Here is a 26,319-nt window from a genome sequence, read left to right as displayed (position 1 = left end):
GCACTGAGGCTTTTTTGGATAGAAATTCCCAATGAGTGGAAGCAACAAGTGTTGAAAATCTTACACAAATTTCTTACACCCTCCCCACAAAGAAGCTGAGAACCTCAGCTCTTTAGTGTTGAGTAGTCAACACCAAAGAGAAGTAACGGGCATGTCTGGAGTTTCTGCCCATTTAATTTGCACTGATACCTGCAGACACGAAGGTGCAGGCAAGTCTGAATGAAGACAACAGCAACTCATCAATCTGCTTCTGGCATTTTTTACTTAGTTTCATTATTTATTTACAATCAGCTGGAAACCTTTACTCCCACTCAGAGGCCCTGGCAGTGTCAAGAGATCAGGCAACTTGAGAAGTGTAATCACTAACATGCAGAACAGCCAGTGTGTTTACCCTTAAACCCACCAGGGTTGCACCGTAAAATACCGACATCATTTGTGTTGCAGTAACATGGCTGGGCCTCACCTGGGCTTGGTCTGTACAAAAGGCAAAGAACCTGCTCTGAAGAGTCGGAAATCTTCCCTTCAGAGAGAACACTGATTTTTTTTTTTTTTTTCTGAGTGATTTGAAAGACAAAAGTACCTAAAAGTGAACCCTGGGCTGCACAACAGTTGCCTGCTAGCACTGAGCACCCCCCTCACCCCCCAGGCGTGGCTGTTCCCAACAGGCCTCTCAGCAGGTCACAGGCTGGTCCCCCTCATCTTGCTTTCTCTTGAGGGAAGATTTTCAAGACAAGACGGACATCATCAAGAAAGTGATAAGCAGAGCAGGCAGGAGGTGGAGTGTCCTGGCCACAGTACCCAGAGAGGCTGAGGATGGTGCTAGAGGAAAAAGAGGAGACATGAGTGCAAAGAAACCAACAATTGAACCGTTCCCCCGTGGGGGAGGAGATCTCTTTATGTCACATCCAGGGGAGATCTTTGAGCTTTCTAACCACAGTAAATAGCACTACCAAGTCATAGCCCAAATCCAACACTCAGCAGAGGAGGAAGCTCTGGAAGCGCTCGCTCAGTTGAGATGTTCAGCCAGGGAGGATGCTCTCAGAGGGATTACAGCATTGCTTCTCATATTGGACCCAGATTTTGCTCAGCAAGGCTTAAGGCTCCTCGGTAGAACTGCACTTGCTGCTCTCAGTGCCAGGAGGCAAAGGGAGCAGGGGAGCACTGCCCAGGGTGCTTTAACGGGGCTGGGTGGATGGGTAGCCACAAGTGCCACTGGAAGGGGTCTGCAGTAGCCCAAATCAACAGTCCCTGCCCTCTCGGCACAGGAGCAGCCAGCTGAACTTTCCAGGGCTTTGGCACAAGCACTGCTGAGAGCAGGACCAGAGCTCTCTGGCAGAGCTGCTCGAGGCTTGCTTGAGCTTGGTGTGCTCGCTTCCCTTTCACAGACAACTGAAAGCACTTGGCTTCCATCAGGCAGTTTTTTCCTCCTAGCTGTAACCCAAAAATAGGCATTTAAAGCACAACAATCAGAGGTCCTAACATAATACGTACACTGAAATTTGGGTGTGACAATGTTGATGTAACCTTCTTGTGTTCCCCCAGTGAGCCCAGCATTCAGTTTATTCAGTTCTGATTGTTTCTGCATTTGAACCCACTCCCGGATGGGAGACTTGTTCTGCCATTTCTTCAGATCAGGAAGATTTATTCCCAGCAAGTCCTGAACCTCAGAAGGCGTCAGGCTCTAGGAGAAATCAAAGAGCAAGAATTAGTGATGTGAATGTAGGAATGGGAATAATACCTCTGACCAAGGAACTGATGAGGTTCCTCTCAGCAGAACTGTGAAGAACAAGGAAGACAAATTTCTGGTGGGTGGCTTCAGTTGGAACACTCTCACCTTAGGTTAGGGGGATGAACATGATGGTTCCTCAAAGTCTGTTTCTGTTGCCCTCTGAAGACAAGTCTCTTCCACTCAAGTGGAGGCCCCAGTTCCTGAGGATGCCTGTCCCCTACTCCTGCCTCTACTACTATGAGAACCTGCTCTACAGAAATTCCCCAGTAAGACTGGCTTAGCATCCATGTATGATTCCAATTACATTTTTAAAGAGGTTTCAGGCTGGTTCTCCATTTTCTGCTGGTCTAGCATCATTCTGAATCTGATGGAGTGACTCCCGATTCACACCAATGGACAATGTGGCCAAAACCAACTACTCAGCATAATATGAATGCAAGGAGTCAAATAATTTCAAGATTCAGCTCACCATCAGAGAGTCTCGTCTTAACTTCAGGAAAGTACCAACTGTCATGTTCACGTTGTCCTTGCTTAGAGCTTTGAGATCTGCACCAGGAGCACCCCCTGGGACCAAACAGAGAAAGCATGTCAAAGCATGGAGGACAGCCCTCCAGTGAGCAGTGTTGTGTATCTCTATCAGCTAGAGCTATAATGACGTCTCCAAAACTTATTAGGCTGGGGCTGCTAACGGAGTGAGTTCCAACTGCAAAATATATGGATGCTACTTCATTTTGCTGTGAGGTATTATTGTGTTGGCCATTAAACCAATCTGTGACAATGCCAGATGCTAGACAGAGAGGTAAGAAGAGTTTGCTGAGGCTGTGAATACATTCTTGGCTTAACAAGGAAAAATCTATGTTTTCTGACATGGAGAAGGGCTGCAGCATAAGCATTAAGCATTAGCAGCTTGATTTCTTGAGGATCTAGCAGATCTTACCCATCCCAGAAGGCATGAGTTTGATCTTCCCTGTGATAGTCTGACAATTGATTTGGGCAACTTTAAGTCAGGTACAGAATCTTTCAAGAATATTTTATGCCATCTACAAGTTGGAAAAGACCGAAACTTTTAACAACTTGGCTTTGAATATCTCCAAATCTTTGATGATATTTGATATCCATTCAGCTTCTGGCTAAGATCTCTCTCTCTCCCCATAACATACTGTTCTTTTACATACCTAGATATGGTTCAATAAGCTCATAGTAAGCAGGTAAATAGTGCTGGTCTGAGAAAGCACGTTTTGCTTTAGTATATAAGATGTCCTTCGTAAGCTGAGAACAGGCTGAAGGATCCAGAGATGCCAGTCTGCAGAAAAATGAAGACTTAGGGAGAGAAAATTTTTTATTATCTTAATCCTAGAGAAATTTTGAACTGTATCACTCTGGGATTCTCTATGTAGGACAGGTAACCCCTCTTCCCAGTAGATAGAAGAGGTATGGAGAGAAGCTAAGAGAAAAAAAATAATGGCTCCATCTGCTGCTCAAAATTATAGGTCCTCTAAATTATGATGGCTCTGATGGTGCATAAGTTTATGTGTTTGCAAAGATGTAGGTAATTAATTTCATTTATCAGTCTTTCAAAGGAATTTAAATTAAATTTAATTAACTCTCTTTTGCCTCTAGATAAAAACAGGCGTGCAGACCATATCTGTTGTCAGCTGAGCTGCAATAAGGAGAGCTTGATTGAAAATCCGAGGCCTTCCCTGGCAGGATGGAGAGCAGCAGGCTTTTAAACTGGGACACTGAGCAGGTATGAAGTTGCTTCCTAGGGTTTGCTTTCACTGAGTGGCGAGAAGAGGCAAATGCAGTTGCTGATGGGAAAGAGCTTTTACAAGAAGCCAAGAGCGTCACAATATTTGACTTACTTCAAGCTGCTGGAGTCTATCGCATTCAACTGGGTCTCATTTAGAAGGCACACGTATTTTGTACCAATTGCATTCAGTGCAGTGGCATTCAAGGCATTTCCCAAGTCAATGTATCTTTTAATCACTGCAGAAGCCTAGAAACGCATTAATTTTTTTCAAAAGTTAACTTGAATCAGAATTTAAGTTTTCATCCTCAAAACAAATGCAAAATTACAAACATAGAATCAAATCATTTCAAATCTATTTGTTTGGCACTCAAGGGTGGGCCAATCATCTTCGAACCCACTAAGCTTGTCCCAGACCAGCAGCTCCCAATCCAGGAAGCAAACAGAGGCAGGAAAGCAAACCCAAACCCCTACCTGATAATCAGGGGGCTGATTTTTTAGCAAGTCACCCAGTGTGTCAGCTGAAATTATCTTCCATTTGGAGACATCTTCGGGGGTGATGAAAGAAAGAAGGGGGCCCAGTTTGGGGAGCAGACTTTCAGGATACCCATCAGGATATGTCTGTGGAAAGACCACTGTTATTGCTATGAACATTCATTATCATGCCTGTACTTATGAATTTATGCTCTTCGCAAAATGAATGTGGAAAAGCCCCAAAGGTCTGCCAGGAGTAAGAAATCAAAGTCAGTGAGATCCCATGAGAACATCTGTCCTTTTTCTGCTTGATAGGTCAGGCAAGCAGGAGCTGGGGGAAAGGAACAAAGCCTGAAGCACTGGGAAGTGGCTCAAGACAGGCTGGAGCGGGCTGATCGCATACAGGGCTGCCCTAGCAGCAGCACAGCCAGCAGGTCGGGGAAATGATCGTTCCCCTCCATTTGGCTGGCAGTTGCGAGTCCCCATCTGAATGGCACGTCTAGTTTTGGGCTCCCCGGTACAAGAAAGATTTTGACAAAGTCTAGCAAAGAGTAGCAGGCCTAGCAGAGAGCCACGCTGGCTGTGGGGGGCCAGAAGCACACAACAAACTAAGTGGGGCAGTGGGACTGAGGGTCGTGGATTTTTTAGTCTGAGGAAGAGAAGACTAGGCGAGGATTTTATTACTGTGTTCGACTATCTAATGGGAGATTACAGGGAGGATGGAGCCACATTCTTCTCAGAGGTGTACAGTGAAAGGATAAAAGCCAGCAGGCAATGAAAATTCTGATTAGATATTAAGAAATACTTATTTTCACAGTAAAGGTGGTCAAACATTGGAAGAGGAGCCAGAGAGATGGTGGAGTCTTAGTCCTTTTTGATACTTAAACTCAGCTGGACAAGTCCCTGAGCAATCTTATCTGTAGATAATTTGACATTCTTCAGCCTGGCCTTACCTCATCCAGATTCCTCTTCAGCACAGCTAGTTGCTGAACACTGAAGGGATAGGTCAGTATCTGAGAGAGGTGATTCTCCAGAGAGACATTCTTCAGGCAAGCATGTAACTCCTCAGGTGTGTAGTAAATAGGCATCATGTCATCGTTAAGAACCATCTCTGTTACCTGCTTGCCAGGTGGGCAACCTGTTGAAGCAATTATCAAATGTGCTCAGTGTTAAATCCTTTTCCTTCAAGCACTGAACGCTCCCTCGCTGGAGATGGACAGGTATGCAGCCATGGTACCACCCTCCTCCTGGGTGACCTGCCACCGAGCGTTTCATAGTTCAGCTCAGGCACATTTAGGGAGACCTGCAAGCACCAGGGTCAACCCTGATACCAGGGGAAATGCTGTCTATGGAGGAAGCTCCCATACCATCAGCACGCTTATGTCTAGTAGGCAGGAGTTCTTCAACAATGATGGCCAGCTGTTCCCTGGACAGAGGTGAATCGTGTGCAAAGTTTTTCAGCCAAAGAATTAAAGCATTCTGCAAGGAAAATGTTTCATCAGAGGGATATTTCAACCTTGGGCGCACCACCAGCATAACAAGTAGCTACACACACAGACAAGAAACTTCGTTGTTAAAGTACTAAGGGCAGCAGACCTGCTGCTAAAAGCATAGAGCTCTTTCCTTGGTGACCCAAAGGCAAATTCCTAAATGCTTAAGCTCTGTCATATCCCACGTCCCATAAATGATTTTACCTCCTCACAAAGCATTGTATAGAGTTACTAAAGCTTCCCACCTCCGGCACTCTTCCAACAGTTACAGGAAGAGGATGACAGCAATCTAGATTTGCAGCTCCAGGCTGTCAGTTTGATCAACCCTCACTTCTCACAGACCATCCACCCCTCTGGCACCACACTTTTAAATGAAGACACTACTGAAAACGTATCACCTGAACAACCCCCATCATACTTCTTCCACACTGCAGGACCTAGGAGTGCTTCCCAAACACTGCCCACCCACCCCCACACACACACCTCTATGAATAACCCACCTTGGGGATCTTCTGCAAGATGCTGTGATCAAATACAGGAATCAATCCACCGAGGTCATTCAAGGTAAAAGCTGACCACGCTGCGGGAGGCCTGCATACAAACATTAGCAGGTATCAGCTTTCAAGAAAGAACAACAAAAACAAACAGTTTAAGAACTGCCAGGATTATGGCCTTGTAACATCTGAAGTTAAAAACCCACAAGATTTAAATCCTAAAACTTCTCAATCACTTCTTGTTACACAAAACTTCATTCCACCAGAGCAGGAGCAATTGTTACTAAGGTGAATAAGGGCAGCTGGATGGGAAAATGGCATTTAACAAATACATTATTTTCTTAAGCATGAAACCCAAAGAATCTCTATTGCTTACTATCGCCCAATGCAGTGCCAAGATCTCAGGGCATCTGGCGCAGAAAGGAAAAATATTTTGCCACCCTGGACAATGTCCCTTAGCTATAGCCAGATATTTATCAAGCATCTGTCAGTTTGACAAGTAGAAACAGAAGGTTTTCTGGAAGTCAGTGGCTGCCAAACAGTAGAGCCCGCCTGTGTTCATCAGGACAGTCTTAGAGAAGTTTGATTAATGAAAAATAGACCAGAGGTAAAACTTTTATAACCACAGCAGGTGAGATACAGAAGTGACAACGTATTTTTCAGCTGAATTCCAGCCAAACCTTTCAGCTGAAAGAAGTTCAAACAAAACAATCTAAAAGACTCAATGTGAAATTCAAAAGCAACAAATTATTCAAGTTTTTGATCAAGCTGGTTCGCTCAGCTCTTAATAGGACAATGGTTTTGTTTAAGGAAACTGTTTTGCTGATACTCAGAAGAAAAATTCATACCCAAATGTAGTGTTACCACTGCTGATGACACTCCTAATAGCCTCTTCTTGATCAGGCAGGAAAGATTCACATTGGCTTAGCTGCCTCAGCAAATTCCCACCAGAACTTCTGATGTATTCTCCACCCAGGTCACAGACCAGACGCCCCAGAATCTCTGCATTGTCCTCATTCACTTGTGTGCCAGGAATTTTCTGAAATAATACAAGACCGAGGCGTTTAATGGATGCCACTGTAGAAGAGCACGCTTGTTCCCACTGACAGCTGACAACCCCAAGTTCTCCCCAGCCCTGTGCAGAGCTGTGCCTTGACCACGTACCAAACACGCTAAACCTTCCAAGAGCAGCTGTTTCCGCTGAGATGACTCTCTTTGCAGAACATCAAGATTTGCTTTCCCAATATTAGCAAAGTACTGCCTACAGCTTCCTGTCGCTGCATAGTCTGAAGGACTAGAAAGACAAATACTCCATGAGTTCTAGTGAATGGTATCAATCAGTCAGGTTCAAGGCTGTTCAACACAACATATTCCACATCCACAGACTAAACTCTACGCAGTTGTTGGTCCCAAAGATCCTAGTCCACATTTTTTAAAAATTCATTTGCATCTTAAGGAATATATTGTGAAACTCAGCTTAAAATTGTTCAAGATTTGGATAGAGAACCACAGGGGCTAGCTGATGGAACAAAGAAACCCACTTTATTGCCTGTTTTCTTTGACGTTGTAAGGGAAAAGCACATTCACAGAGGCAGAAGGTACTAAACCCACATACTGGTTTTGTATCCAAAAAGACGTATTTAAGAAGAGCTTCATAGTGTGTATATTAATATGATGGAAAGTTGAATCTGAAAGGATCTTAAAACCCTTTTGAAAGCTTTCTGCAATTTGATTTTTTTTTTTTCCCCTCTAAGGAGGACTGAGCAAGTTTGAAACATACATCAAACATGAACTAGTCATTACCAGCTGGGTTATAAAGTAATTTTCCCCACTAAGTACTAGGGCAACAACATGAAAACCATAACACGGTTACCTTAAAAACAGCAACAGGTCTTTAGGATAGCTATCTAAATCCTTGGGAATCCCGTGCAACGTCACCATCTTCACTAAGCAACTCAGCTGAAAGGACACCACAGTTGACATCAAAGAAAGAAACCAGCATGAAAACATGAGAAAAAAAAAAAAAAAAAATTCACTCTGCTCTAAGGTAAGGAAAAAAAAATAATAAAAGACACATAACATAAATCAGAGGTTTTGGTTCCTGAGAAACCTAGCCAACTGGGTTTTGACTTCTCCTCCTTTTGGGGAAATTCAGAACTGTGGGATGGAGACCCAGGACCTGTTACATTTTAGTCCCTAAAGCTGAAAGTGTTTTTGTTCTTGCTGAACAATCCTCATTGCTATCTTCACAACAACATCAAACATGACATTTCGAAATCGGGGAACTGACCTGGTCTTCTCCCAGCCTGACATCCTTTTTCTTCATGACTTTGGCCAGCTCCTGAAATCTTCCTGCTTCCATCTCACTGGCAGCTGCACATGTGAAGCCTTGGAGGACTGATTGGGAAAGCCTGAACATTTACAGAAGGCAAACCATAAGGGCAAGGACTTTAGGAGCAAATTCATTGCTGATCTCCCACACATATAATGACAAATACCGCATGCATAAACCTCTCCCATTCTCAAAGCTTAATGCTCTCCCAATTCCACCCCCCCAAAATTGCTAGCCTTGACCTCTGTGGGAGATCAAGAAGCCATCACTGGTCAAATAAACATAATCTAGAGACTCGCAGTGTTAGCAGAAATGCAGGGACAATCTCTCCACCCCAAGCAATACTGTTGTATCCTGGATTACAAGATCGGTCTCCTCCCTGTTTTCAGTACATGCCACACACTGAAAGCAAAATAGAGTTGTGCAGATCCTCATTGCTGAACACAGTTTGCACAGCCTGGGAGAGCTCAGGGAGAAGTCCTTAAAACTTTAATTGCTTTCTATATGGGAAAGCTTCTATTATGAAATCAGCAGGACACTGATGTCGACTCCATTTTTCCTTCAGATATCTCATAATTTTTCATCTCAGATATGAGAGCTGACAACAGACACATATCAGCCCCCGCTAAATTTAATCCCTGGAGTAGCACTGGGGAAGGCTGACATATCCTTCAATTAGAAATGCCTTCCACAGAGGCAGGCAGAAGCAAGGTTCCATGTGCAGTCTGAGCCAGCAGCATCGTTTTAGAAAGCAAGTGTGCTTTATGGGTATATTTTACAGCTGATACCTTGGTAAATCTTGGTGCTGCACTCCTGCGTTTGGGTTTGCATAATATTTCCCATCTGCTGCTAGGGATTGAATACGCTGAGTCTGCCATACATACCAAAGGAAACACGGAAATTGCAATCAAAGCAAACAGGGAAAATGGAAGAAGAAAAATGCTACCTGCTGAAGTCAGGCTCTGTCTTTATCACATCACTGAAAAACACGGCAGCCTGTGAAGCAAAGCCAGAGTGGCAGTGGTTTACCATGCTCCTCTGCAACATTCACCTGCATTTTCAGGCAGATCTGCAGAGCGGACTCAGAGCTCTGTAGAGTCCAAGGCCGACACTGAGCGGTAAGAAGGACACAAGCCACAAGCATATCACCTGTTCTCGGGTCCACATTTTACTGTTGAGATCCTGAATATTAGGCTTTTCTTCTCCAAAAACGAGCAATGATTTTGGAATGTAACTGGCCAGAGCATCAGGGATATATTTAACCAGGTCAGCAGGGTGGCCTACACTGGAGGAAATCTTAAAAAAAAAAAAAAAAAAAAAAAAAACCAAAAAAACAACAAACAAATCAAAAACATATCATTCAAACACTGTGGCTAAAATAAACAATTGCTGGAGAAGAAATGACAAACTGGAAAGAAGCCAGACAAATTCCCCTGCTGACCACCTGGGCATTTCTTGGAGACCTAACACTATGAAATATTTCCTGTTTGACATATTCATCAGACTAGGAGAGCTGCTTAGAGCTGATACCTGGGGTCCTGATGAATGGGAACAATTCTGTCTATTATCAGTTTCCCACCTCCTGGCTTTATGCCCTAAAAATATTTAACAGGCCAGAAAGGAGGGCCCGGTCTGTCCCCTCTGCCAACCCAAACAATAACTCAGCTTGCCGAAGGCACACTGCAGAACAATCCTGTGGGGAATGAGATGTTATTTCCCTAACGCTTCACACAAAGCCCTGCCTGCCCCACTGCCAAAGGACACGCCACATGCAGGTCCTCTGGTGCCAAACACAGGTCAGAGTCTTTCCCACCAGAGGGAGGACGAATTACAACAGACTTAAACATGCGTCTTGAAGGCTAAAGTCATGTTGAAAAAAAAGGCAAAGAGGTGTTCAAATCCTACACAATCACACGAGGGAATGAAACAGTGTTTTGCTAAAGGATCAGTCTGTCCCAAAAGGGACTTTCTAAGCCACCTTCACTTCTCACACATTTTTACTCCAAACCATAACAATACCCTTTCTCTGAGAGCACCTTTTCAAGTCAGTGGGGAGTAGTTTCTGGGACTACCCCGTAAAACAACTGTCTCTTCTGCTCTTGTCCCCAAGTGGCTCGGCAGGACACGCTGGCTGGCAGCCAAGGACATCTACACAGGCACAGTGATAGGGACTTGAGATGCTTGTCCTGCTGCACACTCTGTTTTGCCATGACAAACACCCCCAAGGGAATGCTGTCTGGGTGTGCGGGTGTGTGTCAATGCCTGGCCCCAGGTAACCAGTGTTCTCAGCTGTGAGTCACTGGAGCTTTGTTAATTCAGGACGCCCGAAGAGAAAAACAACTTCACCTTTTCCACAAATGTCATTTTCAGAGCAGAGGGCAGGGTCCCCAGTCGCTGAACAAACTCAGGCAACTTAATGGCTTCCAAGATCACTTCTGGGGATAGACTTCGAAGCGCGCTGCTGTTGAGGCCAGCCACCAAGCTCCCTAGCTTTGCCAGGCTCTGTCCATCTGGGATCTGAAAGGTAATGCACGCAGGCGTGAGTCCGTGAAGGGCCAAACATCATTTTCTGGCAGCTAGTTATACCAGCTGTGAGGTGCATTTGTAGACCTTATCCTTTGTACCTGATAGCCAGAGCTGAGCAGTTTGTTGATAATAGCGCTGGACTGCTCAGAGTTCCAGCCACGAACTTCACCCAGGGCAGGTATAGATGCTTCCAGGTCTTTATCACTGATGCTGTTTTCAATGTCAGATACGGACAGCCCAACTGCAGCCTGGCCCAACGCACGCAGGATTGCAGGAGAAAAATGCTCAAACTTTCTCACCAAAGAGGATGCAACCTGAAAAGGTCCCACACAGACAGAAAAGAAAGTCAAAGGAGCAATGAGGTGAGCCTGTTGGATCCTACAGCCTTTGGATGCCTTAAATCACTGGAGTTTCTGCCTCAAACTTGTGTGGCGAAGCCCACTGAGGAACTGCCTCCACCCACTGAGAATTTTCAGATTATGGAACACCAGCCAGATGCCACAATAAAAAAAAAAAAAAGGCAAGAGGACCTACAGGAGTGTACACAAGAGGAGACATGAGAGCTGAATCCTCAACCCTCACAAATTTTGTCTAGGTGAATGAAGAACTGAGTCGTGGGGCTGTACAGGAGATTACCTGCAGTTCCTCTGTTGTCAGGGAGGAGGGAGCTCTCTCTCTAGTTACTCCTCTGTGTGTCAGGTTCAACGGGCAGTTCTTGCTGATCCTCTGGGCCAAAATCAAAGCGTCACCTCTGCTCAGGTTGCTCACTGCCGAGGGACTCAGGTAGCAAACAAATCTGTCTGGGAGACTGCAGTGGGGAGACAAGGAGGAGAGGTTGCTGGTATGACAGACAGTGGCTCTGTCAGAGGCTCTTTTCCCATGCATGTTTCCCCAGATTCATTTTAGCCCTGAAGATGCTGATGCTCCCGTGCCATGCAAAACCACAGAAGCATGTAAGATGCGCTGTTGGTCATCAGCTAGTGGCTGGCTTGGAACTTGTGGTCTGGCCCTCCCCAAGATCAAGTGCAAAGCAATTATTTGAGGAACAGAAAAACGCTTTAAAGGTTTAATGGAAGCTGCCATCAGAATGACCACTCAGGAAACTCTCGCTAAGTTTTGCTAAAGGTACTAAATCGTAAGTCGGGCAGGAAGTCAGGTCAGGTCCCGTACCTCGATAAGGGGAAACCAGGTGCAGAGGTCAGTAGCCAGGTATAGTACCCAGCTGTCTCCCGGAGCAAGGTGAGGTTGCTGATCATCTGGATATTGACTGGATCTCTGGCAAATTTTTGAAGCTGAGGGTGTTGACATGGAGGAAAAAAAAAAAAAAAAATAGCTGGATACTTTAATTCTGACGGTCACTTGGGACAGTTTGAACAAATCTCACTTCAAGCAATACTGTTTTTTTCACCTGGCTTTAAAGTTGTTAGGAAATGTATTTTTTAAGTAATACACCAGGACCCTGTTTTATTTATCTTTGCACTCTGAAGGCATTCAAGGTTCTCTTACTGCTGCAAGGCACAAAGGTGGGAGAGCTGCTAAAGGACATGGCCATGCCCCTACAGCACCACTCACACATGCAGGCCTGGAACAGCCATTCACTAAACCAAGCCCAGACACCAGCCCAGTCTGGAGATAAAGTTTGGGTTTGCTCCTCTTATTGACTCCAGTTTGCTTTTTGTAGAACTACCTGTGTGAAACCAACTTCTGTGCAAGTGCCTCTTATCACAAGAAATCATGATGGGGGAAAAAATAAGAACTGAAGTGACCGTTCACCATAAATAAACAAGAGAAATGTTCCTGCTAGCAGCATCTCTATGAATTTTGCTCAGGGCAGGAAGATGACCTCCCAGGCACAGATTATGTTGCACACTGAAGGTTCTTCATCACCACAATGAGCCTGCACTTACTGTTGGTTCATCACCAAAAAGCTGCAGGTCTCCAACAGTAGCATGCTCCAAAAATGATCCAAGATAATTTTCAAACCAAGCAGTGGAATTCAGACCTGGAACAGCTGCACTGTAGCATTTCTGGTTTGATCCTGCAAAACAGGCAGACACCATGAAACTACAGACTTGCACTGTATCAGGAAATCAGTGGAGATTGGAGATTCCGAATGTGGAATGGGTTTCAGTCCATCAGAGAACTCAGTCAGCAGAGAGCACCCTAAGTGCCTCTGAGCACACATTATACTCAAATCTGCGTGTTTGTGCATTCAGATTACAAAAGCACATGGGACAGGACAGATGCCTCATTCTTTCACAGCTTTCCAAATATTCCTTCACCAGTCTCTTTCTTCCTCCCTTCATATCTGCCAGAAACGTTTTGCAGGACATTACATTTTTGCCTGCGAGCTACTGCCTGGAGACAGGGGAGTGTCTTACCTGGGTCACCTTTCTGAGCTGAATTCTTTAGCTCTCAGAACAAACCCCTGCACTATTATTTCACAAGAAAATCAGCAAATGCCATTTGCACAGAATGTAAATCAGCATAGGACTGACCGTACTGATTTATAAAAATCCTGGATTAATAAAGCCTTCAGGCAGGGAAATGATTTCTGATAGCTCTTACCACTGCCATATTCCCAGCCTATTTCCACTGAAGAGTCAACAGAAATTCACAAAAAATCTGTGAAGCCTCAGCCCTGTACAGACCGCAGCTGATGTTGTAGCATCCAGCTTAAAGCACTCCGTTTTTTCTTAAAGAAAATCAAGTCATTTACCATCCTGAAGGAGATAGTATTTGATCCCATTGTAAAGATTCCTCTGTTCTTCCACTGGAAGGTCAGAATATATGCCATTCAGGGCAGCGACTCTAAAGACGGATAAGAAAGGCAGACATCACAGGTGAAGTCAAACCTGGCAGGGTTGGATTCTCACAGAAACAGCTGTTACTTGAAGGCTGGTATTATCAACCACATCCGCTACCAACGTGACTTCCCTTCACAGCAGCCCCCCTCCCTGATGATCTGGGGGCTGCACTGCCCCATCCTGCAATCCTGCTTTGCAAGCGCAGTGCGGTCGGGGTCCTTACAGGTGCACTGAGTGATGCAGAGCTCAGCCACAGGGGCAGCAGGTGTGTCACAAAGCCTTGGGGAGAGCTGCTCAGGAACCCCGGCAGTGCACAGCGCTTCCAGGGGTTAGCCCTGTGCTTTGGGAGGCTGGAGTAAGGGCCCCTTTCCTATGGGACTGAAATAATGTTTGTGTTCAGCACTTACATCATCTGAAATGTCTCACACAAGATGTTTTTGGCATGGAGGCAAGCAAAGACCTTGGGCTCGACCAGGAAGGGCTGAAGCCCCTCATGGACCCACTGAGACAAAACGGGTGGGCTGTCAACGTCGGGTACTTGCAACATCTTCTCCCACAGGCCATTAATGAAGATCATGTTCCACTCGAAAGAAAGAGGCACATGGGAAAACTGAAGGCAAGAGATGAGACGAAAACACAGGAATTCAAGTGAGCATGGACTTCTAAACAAACATTAACATTATGAACAGAACCTCCCCTAGCAACAATCCCCCCTCCCGACAGCGACTCTTCCACCATAGCAATATTTATGCAGTTCAAGTAGTCAGCCTGGAATTCACACTGGAACCCCAGGTCTGTGTTGTCACTGCAATTAGCAACAGCCAACCTACGCAAACTCATGGTTGTTATTCCTGTCATTCCAGTTATTTTTAACAGCACAGAATTCTGCTCTGTTGGTGGAGAGCTGTTAATTGAAATGGTGCCCTTTCTAAAAGAAGGTGATGTTAAGGTGAAAGATAAGGTAATGTTAATTAAAGCCTTCCACTGGTGTTAATGTTACAGGTGAACAAACAGCTAGATATGCGATACCCACCCGCCGGCTGAACATAGTCAGAGCAGCTACAAGCTTCTTGGCATCGTATTTGGAAAAGAACAGAATGGAGTATTCTGGATCCATAGCACTGGCAGGTTTAGGGTTAAGGCAAGAATATAAGGATATGAGGAAATCATCCGGCAGGTCCTGGAGCCAAGCACTCTGAAAAAAGGGAAATCCATATAGAGACAATAAAGGGTGTGTCATATTTAGAGATGCTGCAGTATGCAATCACCTTCAGGTCTGCTTCGCTAGCTCACCTACACGTGAGCAGTCAGCACTGTAAGGTGACAAAACCTGTTGACAGAAGAGTCAGAAGAAAGTCCAACTTACACTGCCTTGAAGCCATTCTAAACTTACCCAGTTCCAAATGCTGGATCCTTCTGTTACCTAATCTGTGCTCCCCACAAGCAAAGGGTGGCTTTAAAAAGCTATTCGAAATGGTTTCCCATCAAAAAAATAAAAAAGGCCATTTGATCAAAGTAGAAACTTCCATAGGGAACTTTCTCATTCCAGAAACATTTTTCAGTGAAAAACAAAACAAAACAAAACAAAACAAAAACAAACAAAAAAAACCCCACAAACAAATATTTGAAGAAATCACATCTTTTGTTAGAAACATTTATGGGAAAATACAAATCATTGTCAATATAATTGCAATTACTGGCAGCACAGCAACTTAGAGATAATGACAAAAGCAGGAAAGGAAGTAAACCTGAAATATTGCAAACGACATTTTCCACACTGCAACTGCTTTTTATAGGGCTTTTACCACTTTTTATTGTGGTTTACCCCAATGTAACCTGAGCAGGCTTACTCTCATGAAGAGATTTGTCTCAGCGCTATGATGCCAGTTTCTAAGAGCAATTTTGTTTTGGAAATCTCCTTTGTCTCCCACCTTCTCACTTGAGAGGTTTGGAAAAGACAGCAACCCCTGCCTGCACGGGCAGCCCCAGAAAGGCCTCCATGGTGGCGTGGCCACTCCTGAGCCTCGTGGCACAGAGCACGTGCTCCCTGGGAAGGGGACATTGGCACAGCTCAGTGCTCTGGCTGGTCCCTGTGCGTGTGACTCCATCCCTTCTCTCAGTCTTGTGAGGGAAACCTCGACAACCCAGCCCCCAAGGCTGCCTCAGGCTGACACCTTGACTGCTTTTAAGATAGAAATGGCACTGTTGTCAAGGAAAACAAAGCATTAGCTCAGGAAAAGAAGGGGACTGCTGTTACCTGTGCACAGGCGTATTGACCAAAAGTGAGGCTGCAGGGGGAAGCTTGGCCACGGGCTATCTCAAGAAGCGTCTCCTGGCTGACACTGGTGGGGAAAAAAGTAAAGACATCACCTTCATGCCAGTGAGCTGCAGCAGCTGGGGGCAGAACTGGCTGGGAGCTGGCACACTGTCAGCAATACGTCTGCAAACGCAGGCATGGAGCAGAGCTGCCCCAGCCCAAGTGGTCAGTGAAAGGTCTGGATGCCCCTGACCACATGCTTTTGTTATGGGAGTTTTGTTCACCTGCAGCAGGGACAGCTATTGGGTCCAGCCCACCCCTTAAGGAGCAGGAGCAATGCCAGACAGCCACAACAACAAAGCACAGCCCACGTAGCAAATACAGAAGAACAAACAAACAAACAATACAGATGGTGAAGATTATTTGCTGGCACCAGCTGAGAGCAGGGAGAGGGTACTTGCAAATTGTCAACCCTTAGGTAGAAATCAAGTTCAGTGAAGGCTTGAAGCTGACCTGTTTGAGTCTTAGGCCCCCACCACCAGCCAAGCTAAGCTCAGCACCAATGCCAAGGTTCCTGGAGCAGTAAATCCCACCCAGCGTCAGGCTGGCTGACACACCAGGGACTCGCCCTGCTTTTCCTTGCCCTGCACAGACACAGAGCCCCAGGAAGGCATTTTCCCTTCACTGTTTCAATGAGCACCACTAGAGCCCTCCCTGCCCACAGGCAACCCTGGGACTTTGTGGGGAGAAAGATGCTACACCTCCTTTCAGAGGCCTCCTGCTACCTGAGGTGACATCCCCAACAATCCAGTACCACTCCCAAGGAAAATGCTGCCAAGATAATCTGCTGATGGTTCACATACCTTTCCACTGAAGCACACACGGCAGGTTCTGATTCCCCCCAAAAAAGAGAGACAAAGATAAAGGAACTGTGATAAGAATATGTATACAGAACCGTTTCTGAATCCTCCTCATGGAGATTACTTGGGAAGAAACTCACCATTGACAGGAGAGCTGGAGCACTGCATTGGGAGAAAGAGAGAAAAGAGGTGATCTTATCATGGAGGTACAATAGTAGCACAACATTATTTGTGATCATTGCATGCAGACAAGCATGTTAGCTGCAACTATTTGTACTTGGATCTGGCCTGAAAACACCAAGTGCCCAGGTCCAGCACTCCCATCTTGCCATGCTATGTAGCTGCCATCTGCAAAATTCACATTAGTACTGGATCTGTACTTCAAACAGCTGGGAAGTTCAGGGTTATGCGAGTCCTCCCATCACTCAGGCATGACAGCCAGTGGGATGGACCGTCCTCCTGACGATTTGAGTGTGGTCATGAGTGTCACCTTGAACAGTCTGGTGATGTGCTTGCACTGAAGCCCTGCAAAGACCTGGAAAAGCCATCCCCACTCCACTCCCTGCTTGGGAGACAGAACGGGGAAGGGCACTTACCATCCACCTCCACGCTCAACGCACTGGATCTGGCTTGTAGCGATTGATTCCCATCAATGCACTGATATCGGGAAGTGGCCCACACTGACCACCAACCCAGACATGCTTTTCAAGTAAAGACATGGATGACACACATTTTAAACACGTGAGTTTGCCTTACCAGATATGTCCCAGCAGAAGTTGCAGCAGCTACCTGCCAACCTGGAAGACAGCGTACCATGACTTTAGCAGCAAATCCAAGACAAAGCTCATTCGACAGTCCAGCCCCTGTTTGGCTTAACAGACCCTGAACATCACTCATCTCACTACATTATTTTTCCCTCATGCCTGACACAGTATTTCACAGAATCATTTCTGTCAGACCTTTCTGCTGTTTTCTCTTTGGCTTTGTGGCAGCTGGCTGGGTGAGCAGATATGAGGTACTCCTCTATCCACCCAGGTCAGTCTGGCAGAGGACAGAAATGTGGTGTCTTAGATGACACGAGGGATGGCATGCAACTCTGTCCCCAAAGAGGAAAAGGCAGGGAAAGGGGCAGAAACAACACTCTGGGGACAGTTCTTCTCTCCAGGACTTCCTTGCCCAGTATTCCTTGTGCACCATGGCCAGGGATCAGCCTGGGAGGCCAAGCTCACCATGCTTATACCTCCACGTTGCTTTTAGGTTTGCAGCTTCTACTTGTTTCTTACAGCGCCCCCGTCAACACATCCACTGTAGCCAAACTTGTGTTTCATCTATTTTTCCTGCTAAATCTTCGACTGGATTAAAATCACCCTATGCTGCAGAACTGCACAGCACGCAGGTAACACCAGCCCTCACACCAGTCCTGCCCAAGAGCTTGACAGGGATTTACTGGAAGAAGTCAACCTGACACTGCTGGCTCTTGGCAGGTCTGTACAAGCCCTCCACTCATCTGTTCCTTGTTTCCCAACTTTTACATTGTTCCTGAGAGCAACTTATATCTCCCCTGCCAATGCCATGAAGCTGGGAAGGTGGCAAAATGCAAGCTTAGGAAACCAGTAACAACATACACGAACTCAAATCTCCCTGACACTAGGATTATTTACTTCAGATTAGGAGTCTGCCAAGGTCAGCATCCCCTGTGCACAGAAGAAAGAGGAAGGTAGAGCCTTCCCACTAGTTTCTGACAGGACAGAACAAGCCAATATAAGAAATGCTACACGAAATGAGAGGCAGGGAGAAGGAGAAGACAATGGTTAGAGGGTTCTGAAGTTACGCTGGCAGGCTGACTGTCATAATTTGCTAGCACAGCTGTTTTTGTCAGCGTGTTTCTCCAACCGCGCGCTCGGGACTCGGTTGGTCAGCGCTGTCACCTTCACCCATCTCCTGGGGCAGCTGTGCCCGACCTCAGCCCACAGCGAGGCACCAGGGCCCTGCAGAGCTGCCTGTCCCAGACGCCCCTCCACGCCACACAGCATGCCCAGTTTCCACCACTCTTCTCCCACCTCTTTAGCTACATCCTCGGACCCGTCTCGGTGCGCGGCAGGCCACAGCAAGCCCGGCTGCCCTGCAGCCCAGGGTACCCCCACTTCTCTGCAAGCCTTGTTCATCTGCTCAAGAAATAACACAGCACTGAAAGTTTGGTGGTTATCTCTCAGCAGGAGGAACGCCACCAACTTCAGTGACTTTGGATCAGGCACTAGAGCTGACAGGAGGCTGAAGGGGCTTACAGAGATCACCCCCACCCATGTCTCCCTTGCTGGACCCATGGACCAGCTAGCCCAGGGCTGGCTGAGCAGTGCCCAGCAAGCACACAGAGGTGTGGCTGAGCTCAGGTTCAGCATGACTGCTCAGTGGCTCTAAAGCATCAGTGACTCCCAGTCCTCCTGGAGAAAGCACGGTCAGGATTGGTGTTATCTACAAATATTTGGTCAGAAGTGACTCACGTGGGGAATGTGGAAGAGCTGAGCCCCAAAATCAAAACACAGAAGCAACGGCCTGTGGTTCCTCCACACCATATGGCTACGAGATTGGGCTAAGCTGGCCAGGGCAGTGTCAGCCAAACCCACAGTGATATCTGGCACAGAAATCAACAGGATGGGAGACCCTTATCACTGAACTGTGATGGGCAAGAAAAGGAGGAGGAGGATGTGGATGCATTCCCCAGCCCAATGACCTGCACCAGGAAGGGGATTTTAAAATAGCTTGTAGGGATGGATGAGAAGAGTCCTGAATTAGTATAACAGCTTTTTGATTACTAACTGCTATACCTTTTTAATCATTTAATTAATAGAGAACTGCCACTACGTAACAAGCAAAGGAAACATACCCATAGCTGAGCAAATGCAGTGCTTTCCTCTAGCCCTAACATACATTACCTTCACTCCTAGAGAAAGTCCCAGAAGAGTGACCAAAATCATAACCAAAGTTCAGTGCCAGAGTCTGGCCCTGAGGCCGTGCTTCCCTGCTTGCAGGCAAAGCTGGGCTGTTGCCACCATGAGAATCACGTCCTGCTCACCTCAGAACCGGACCATGGGAACAAACAGCCAAGCCCTCTGACCCTGCTCTGGGGAAGCTCTTATGCCTGTGTTTAACTTTAAGCATGCAGATCATCCCATTGGCTCAAAAAAGCAGTGTTCACAATCCCCCATGCAGGGAGACGGAGGAAGAGGAAGGGTGGCTTCTCAGTCTGCAAGATCAAAGAGGACCCCAACCTACTATCACAAAAATCTTTACTGTACGACAACAAATCCTTCACCTTACAATATCACACCAAAAGCTATGGACTCGGATAGTGTTATGAACCATGAGGATATGGAGGCATCACTCTGGGAGCAATACCCACCTAAGCATTGCTTTCACTCCCATGCTTTGTTACTGCACCGGCACGCCAGGCTGTGCTGAAGCCTTTCCTGATGGAAGAGACTTTCTCCTTCACTCACGTACGCTGCGCTGTTCATGGTTCAACTGCTCTCCACAGTCCCTCCTACTCCCTGAAGGCACTTCTGTGCCACCAGGTTGCTGAGCACTGCTTGGTCACCCCACTGCTGCTTTAAAATAAGGACATTCACACTGATAGTGTGGCAACACTACACTTAGATCTTCCCCCCCTCCCTTTCAGAAACCTGTTTAGGCACTCTCAGAAACCTGTGTTTTCTTTCTTCTCTCTCTAATCCATTCTCAAAAGAGCAGTGCAGGTAAGCTGTTGGATGCAAATTCTCTACAAGCTCAGCACATTTCTGGTACTCTGCCTTTTCCCCATCTCCAGTTATCTAGGGCGTTTACAGAAGATAGTAAGATGGATGGGGGCAAGCATGGCCCAAAGAAATGTAATGATATCCCATGGCTGCACACTGAGTGGTCAATGGCTCCATGTCCAAGTGGAGAGCAGTGACAAGTGGCATTTCTCAGGGGTTGGTGTTGGGACTGGTGCTGGTTTACACCTTCGCTGGTGACATGGCCAGTGGCATTGAGTGCACCCTCAGCAAGTTCACCAACGACAGCGAGCTGTGTGGTGTGGGGACACGCGGGAGGGTAGGGGTGGCATCCAGAGGGACCTGGACAGGCTGGAGAGGGGAACCTGTGCAAACATCATGAAAACAAGGCCAAGTGCAAGGTCCTGCCCAAGCACTAATCGAGGCTGGGCAAGGAGTGGCTGGAGAGCAGCCCCGAGGAGAGGGACTGGGGATGCTGGTGGGGGGAAAAGTGTCCGTGAGCCAGCCCCGTGCACTCGCAGCCCAGAACCCACCCGTGCCCTGGGCTGCAGCCAGAGCAGGGGGGGCAGCAGGGCCAGGGAGGGGATTGCCCCCCTGTGCTCCGCTCTGGGGAGACCCCCCTGCAGTGCTGGGGCCAGCTCGGGTGCCCCCAACAGCAGAAGGACCCGGAGCTGCTCGAGTGGGGCCAGAGGAGGCCACGAAGATGCTGGGGGGGCTGGAGCAGCTCCCCTGGGAGGCCGGGCTGAGAGAGTTGGGGGGGTTCAGCCTGGAGAAGAGAAGGCTCCGGGGAGCCCTTCGAGCGGCCTCCCAGGGCTTAAAGGGGGGGCAGGGAAGGTGGGGGGGGACTGTGGATCAGGGGGTGGGGGTGGGACGAGGGGGGACAGTTTTAAGCTGAAAGAGAGTAGGTTTAGGTTATATATAAGGCAGAAATCCTTCCCTGTGCGGGGGGTGAGGCACTGGCCCAGGGTGCCCAGAGCAGCTGTGGGTGCCCCCTCCCTGGAAGGGTTCCAGGCCAGGTTGGACGGGGCTGGGAGCCCCCTGGGCTGGGGGAAGGGGCCCTGCCCAGGGAAGGGGGTGCCACTGGGCTGGCTTTATGGTCTCTTCCAACCCAAATCATTCTATGGTTCACTGAAAACACGATCTCAAGTCTGATGAGGAAGGAAGAATAAAGTGCTGACACTCAAAGAAATAAAGATCCTGCTCTGGAATCCCTTATTACCCAAAAAAAAACAGACAGAGGGAGAATAGGGGATTATAGAGGTAATCAGCTAAGATTATTTCTTAAGTGCTTTCCCAGAGACATCTGGATAGTCCAACAAAAGAAGCAGTGAGCAGTGAGCAGACAGCTCTACAACAAGAGGAGGAGAAGGAATTCCAATTTTGTCTTTCCACCCTCATTATTACAAAAAGTAATGCATTTTGGTTTATAGATACAATAATAAACAAGCATAACCAAAGGCTGGGGATTTAGAGCAACCACCAAAGTAAAGTTCAGTGGTTTTTCAGCACAATTTTCCCTTTTGAGAATTATCTCAACTACAGCTACTGGCATGGAAAATCCTCCCAATATATCCATCCTTCTCATGGTAATACTTACCAACCAAAAGGAGGAACAACAGCACTGCGAGTAAAGGCGGCATTTCTGTAAGGGTCTTCAGAGCACCTACACATACAAGGAATCACCTTATTTCAACCAAGAAAAATCAAACATGAATAATACTTAATTGCAAAGCCAAACTCAGAGTAGGAAAGTTAAAAGCTGACTGTCTTGCAAGCAGATTTACACACGCTAACATGCTTCACAAAACCCATCTGAAACTAGACGCAACACGCGTGAAAAACTCCTGAGGGTCTGCTACACCTGCGAAAGCACGGAGATGCATGCAGAAAATTCAGAGCTCATTAAGACAGATTCACTGCTATCGATGCCTTGAAGTCAGGCTCTGCTCTGGCAGAGGAGGAGAAGAGGTTGCACCACCCCGCTCACACGGTTAGCTGTGGCACTTACCTCCAAGCCGCTAGTCGCTGGGCGCTCAGTGTGCAGGATCAGAGAGGGCTGCTTTTCACTGAGCAAACCAGGGTGTGTCCCCGGCTTCTCAAAACTGCATCTGAAATTACAGGATGGATTTGGAGCACTGGACACACCTATAAGTTCTTGAGCATACAAATGTTTAGCAGTACAAATAAGTGCGTGTTATTTGTTAATGCTTGTCATTCCTAGGATACGGTAGGAATCACGGAGGCTGAAGTGAGGCTGCCTGGAGTGAGCAGGACAAGAGCAGTGAATAGGTGCATTCCCTCCCTGCCCTGCACCAGGACACGTCTGGCATTTACAGGAGGCGATAAAAATAAAGCTGTGGTCCCAGGACAGAGCTACTCTAGGACCACCTTCCTCTAGTTACTAAAGAAACGTTTGTCATCAGGACATGTTGCTTCAGTGGAGCTTGAAACGTTTGGCCCTTTTCTTGAAATTTCTGCTTACCCCAGTCATCTCCACCTGGAAAACCCCAAAGAGGAACATAGGGCAGCTTCACTGCTGGCCAGCCAGGCCATTTTCGGATCACAGGTGTGTCGAACTGGGAACTCCACTCCAGGCTCAGCAAGGTCAATCGATTGGAACACAGAGCTCTCCACTCAGGGCAGAGGAATTGGGACAGCTGAAATAAAAAAAAATGCAGTAGGATAAGACCAGGGCTGGTGCAGGCAAATCCTATAGCATGGCCATCTGTCTTATCTCCTTGATGAACCTGTCCTTGCTGAGGTGCTCAGGGGTGCTCATGGCACACTGGCCTCACGGCAAGGTGCCCAGCATCTGCACCCAAGTGCCATGTGCGCTCTTGCATCAGCACCCACTGTAGCAGCTCATCAGCACTCACAAGCACCACAGCAATGAGACCACTGAGCAGGAAAGTTATTATCCAATGGCTCCAGGATTGTAAAACCCAGAGATCTTTGTCTCCCTATCACCAGAAGCGGCCTTTCTCTCCACAAACCTTCATTTATCTCCTTGTCGCAAAAATCCTAGGACATAACTCTATGGGCTTTCCAATTCCTGCAGGCTGATTTATTTTAAAAGCTAAACGATGCCCAGTGTTTATGCAGTACCTGCATGCTGCAGGAGCTAAGGAATGGGTCTGCCCTGCTCCTTCAGCTGAATCACACGTGGTGGTGTTCCCCATCACCTCCCCAGACCTGTGCATCAGCAGTCAGGGGCATCTCCTGATTCTGACTGAACTTGTGTTCTCCTCAAGCTAACTGCCAGCTTGTAAGCACTTCAGCAAGAAAAACTTGGCAAGCATAATCTGCAAGAATAAAAATGAGACCTGCTGCAGATTCTAACAAGGGACGGATATTAAATTATTTTCTACCCATTTCAGACTTCTTTTCACTGACACTCCAAGTCACTAAGAAATTGCCCACAGTAACTCTCTCAATTTCTCTGGAGACAGTGGGGTAATTTCGCATCCTCAGATTTGAAAAAATCTTTGTTTGGCCACTTTATTGATGTTTTTCAAGACAAGTTTTTCCATAAATCAGTTATGTCCCAGGCTTAGGCTTGTCCCATCATGCCCAGCAATAACTCATGTGTTTGTGGTGACACCAAGAAAAGCCAGTCTTGACTCACAACATCACCACGTACCCAAACCCCAGCTCTCTCCACACTTGCAGTTTTCTTACTATGTTTAACATGTTTATCAGCTATTTTGGAACTAACACAACGCTGATTCATAAATGTGGTTTGTCTGACTCAGAAGTGCACAGGATGCCCAATGTGAAAGTGACTGATTAACACCCATCCTAAGCTACCCAAATCTATAGAAACTTGAAATGCATCATTTTGTAGTCAGGTCTTGCACCTTTTGGAAATTCAACACTGCAAGCAGGCTGTCCGTGACAGAGGGTCAGATGGGTATGTGTTCCTAGGGAGCCCTAGACATGCTGCTGAACTGTGGGTCCATATAAGAGGCAACCAAGAAAGCAACAAAGACCGTGTGGCACAGCAGGGCTCTGCCATCTGCAGCCAGACCTATGGCTCTTCCCCAGAGCACTGAGTGGTGAAACGCAAGAAGAGAAAAGGTCTGAAAAGCAGAAATAACAACACTGAGCCTCAGCCACGGATGAGGAAACCAGGGGGGCAAGCAGTGTGTCAGGATATTCTGCTCATGTCAGCCAGGAAGTCATGCGTACCTAAAGAGTGCACGGAGCACCCCTGTTATGGGGAGAGAAACCAGAGTTCACAAAGGCAAGGAGGAACTTTCATCTGTAAACAAACTGGTATTTTTCTTAAGTCTGTCCACAGGGTGGCTGAGCAGAAGCATCCGGTACCTGCCATTGGCATTCATCCTTCAGCAGCTATGAGCCATGAGCACAGATCCAAGAGTGCTAGGTGTGGTACGAACAAGAAGGTCTTTGATTCAAAGAGCAGAAAATTCAAAAGAGCAGAAGATTCAAAGAGATGAAGACAGAGGAGCTCAAAGATGGGAAGACAGGCAACGATTTCAGCACAGCAATAGGGGAGCTGCTGTCACATTTGTGCACACTTCTTAGCAAAGCAAAATTCTAATAATTACATAGAACACGGCTGGAGCTGATTTGTGGTACTGCGTCTGCTCGAGTAAGCCTAAGTGAGAGTTACAGGTCTCCAAAACAGGTCTCCAGCTAGAGGACTTTTACCTTCTGGATGCGATGCCACAACCAGCTTCACCACTTCATAGCACTGAAAGCTGGGAACGGCAGTTTGGCCTGTTGCAGGTTTTCCTGCACTTTCCAGATCCCAGCCTGGCCCAGCCCAGGGACACGGTCATGTCACCACAGGAGGCTCAGCACTGCTTAGCATGTCAGTTCAGTTTTCAGAGCAGGGTAAGGTCACCCTGATGGATGGCGAAAGAGGAAAACGTCACAGTCTCACACAAAGTGATACAACTCTGGAAAAGCAGGTTTTATGCCCGTAAGTCAGCAATAACCTTCAGGCTAAGCAGAAGGGATGTGGTCTTGGAGCTTTATTCCTATTATCCGAGTATCCTTAGCAGCATGCAGGGATCCAGGTGGCAACTGTCACTAAGCAAGAATGAGATATTCGTAGCCACAGCTGGGCAGACTTTTGGGGGACAGAGCCCAGCACATCCTCAGCTACCACCTCCCCAGAAGCAGAGCCCTCCCTGTCACTAGCCTTATCTACACTGTGTTCCCTTCCTAAGCACTGTTCTCCCCACCCTTTATGAACTTTTCTAATTTTGCAGCATCAGCCTTCTTGGCTGCAGGCAAATGGGAATGCTAGTAAAACTTGCTCTCAGTGGGAGACAACTAAAGATCTTCACTTACCCAAGAAGTAAAGAGCTGGGAGGGGCCTCTGAGACCGCCCAGTGTGGGGGTCCACAGCTGGCCTAAGGACCCCGAGACGGAGACAACTGGCACTGACCTGGATAAGACAGCCGTGTACCAGTGAGAAAGAAGAAGTGGCTGGGACTGCAGATGTAAACAACTTAACGGAACATGAGAACAGAAGAAACCTGGCAAGAAAAACAGCAGATGTGGCAAGAAGAACAAGGTCATCCAATCATGAACTGATGCGCTTGGGTTGAACCAATCAACTAAGAACACATATGCTTGAGGAATGTATATATAAGGCTTGTAAGACAATAAACTTAGGGTTTTGGCTTTTAATTTTAACTTGATGAATGTGTCGCGTCCGTCTCAACAGCGACGGCCCAGTCCAGCCCTTGCATCATGGTGCAACTGTATACTCCTGGGCTGACAAAGGTGCAGCCAGCCTGCCCTCACATAGGCCTGTGAGGGGGATTTTAGAGCTCATTTGTAATAACAATCACTTCTA

At 47.0% G+C, this 26,319-nt stretch overlaps 1 protein-coding gene across 2 annotated transcripts; it reads right to left on the bottom strand.

The window, feature by feature from the left end:
- Nucleotides 1-243: 243 nt before the first annotated feature.
- MSLN (mesothelin) lies at nucleotides 244-25,986 on the bottom strand. 2 transcript variants are annotated; one of them, XM_033000718.2, is made up of 31 exons: nucleotides 25,809-25,986; nucleotides 22,969-23,143; nucleotides 22,495-22,594; nucleotides 22,084-22,149; nucleotides 17,473-17,513; nucleotides 16,857-16,878; nucleotides 16,720-16,747; nucleotides 15,857-15,941; nucleotides 14,633-14,794; nucleotides 14,007-14,209; nucleotides 13,512-13,603; nucleotides 12,700-12,830; nucleotides 11,963-12,084; nucleotides 11,429-11,600; nucleotides 10,891-11,106; nucleotides 10,613-10,783; nucleotides 9,416-9,562; nucleotides 9,213-9,262; nucleotides 8,225-8,345; nucleotides 7,808-7,893; nucleotides 7,099-7,228; nucleotides 6,783-6,973; nucleotides 5,941-6,031; nucleotides 5,318-5,429; nucleotides 4,904-5,088; nucleotides 3,951-4,097; nucleotides 3,592-3,725; nucleotides 2,905-3,032; nucleotides 2,199-2,293; nucleotides 1,492-1,681; nucleotides 244-819 (listed from the first exon to the last, which is right to left on the bottom strand). In XM_033000718.2, the coding sequence occupies exons 4-31, from the start codon at nucleotides 22,124-22,126 to the stop codon at nucleotides 725-727; spliced, it is 3,390 nt and encodes a 1,129-aa protein (XP_032856609.2). In that variant the 5' UTR covers nucleotides 22,127-22,149; nucleotides 22,495-22,594; nucleotides 22,969-23,143; nucleotides 25,809-25,986; the 3' UTR covers nucleotides 244-724. The 2 variants fall into 2 exon arrangements, with proteins under 2 accessions (XP_032856609.2, XP_032856615.2); XM_033000724.2 differs by having other exon boundaries at nucleotides 25,906-25,979.
- Nucleotides 25,987-26,319: the final 333 nt, after the last annotated feature.

The sequence above is a fragment of the Tyto alba genome, unplaced genomic scaffold (assembly GCF_018691265.1).
Source record: "Tyto alba isolate M040663 unplaced genomic scaffold, T.alba_DEE_v4.0 Super-Scaffold_28, whole genome shotgun sequence".
NCBI classification, from domain to species: domain Eukaryota; kingdom Metazoa; phylum Chordata; class Aves; order Strigiformes; family Tytonidae; genus Tyto; species Tyto alba.
Note: the sequence above shows the minus strand (reverse complement) of the source record. Positions and strands in the feature narration are given on the sequence as shown.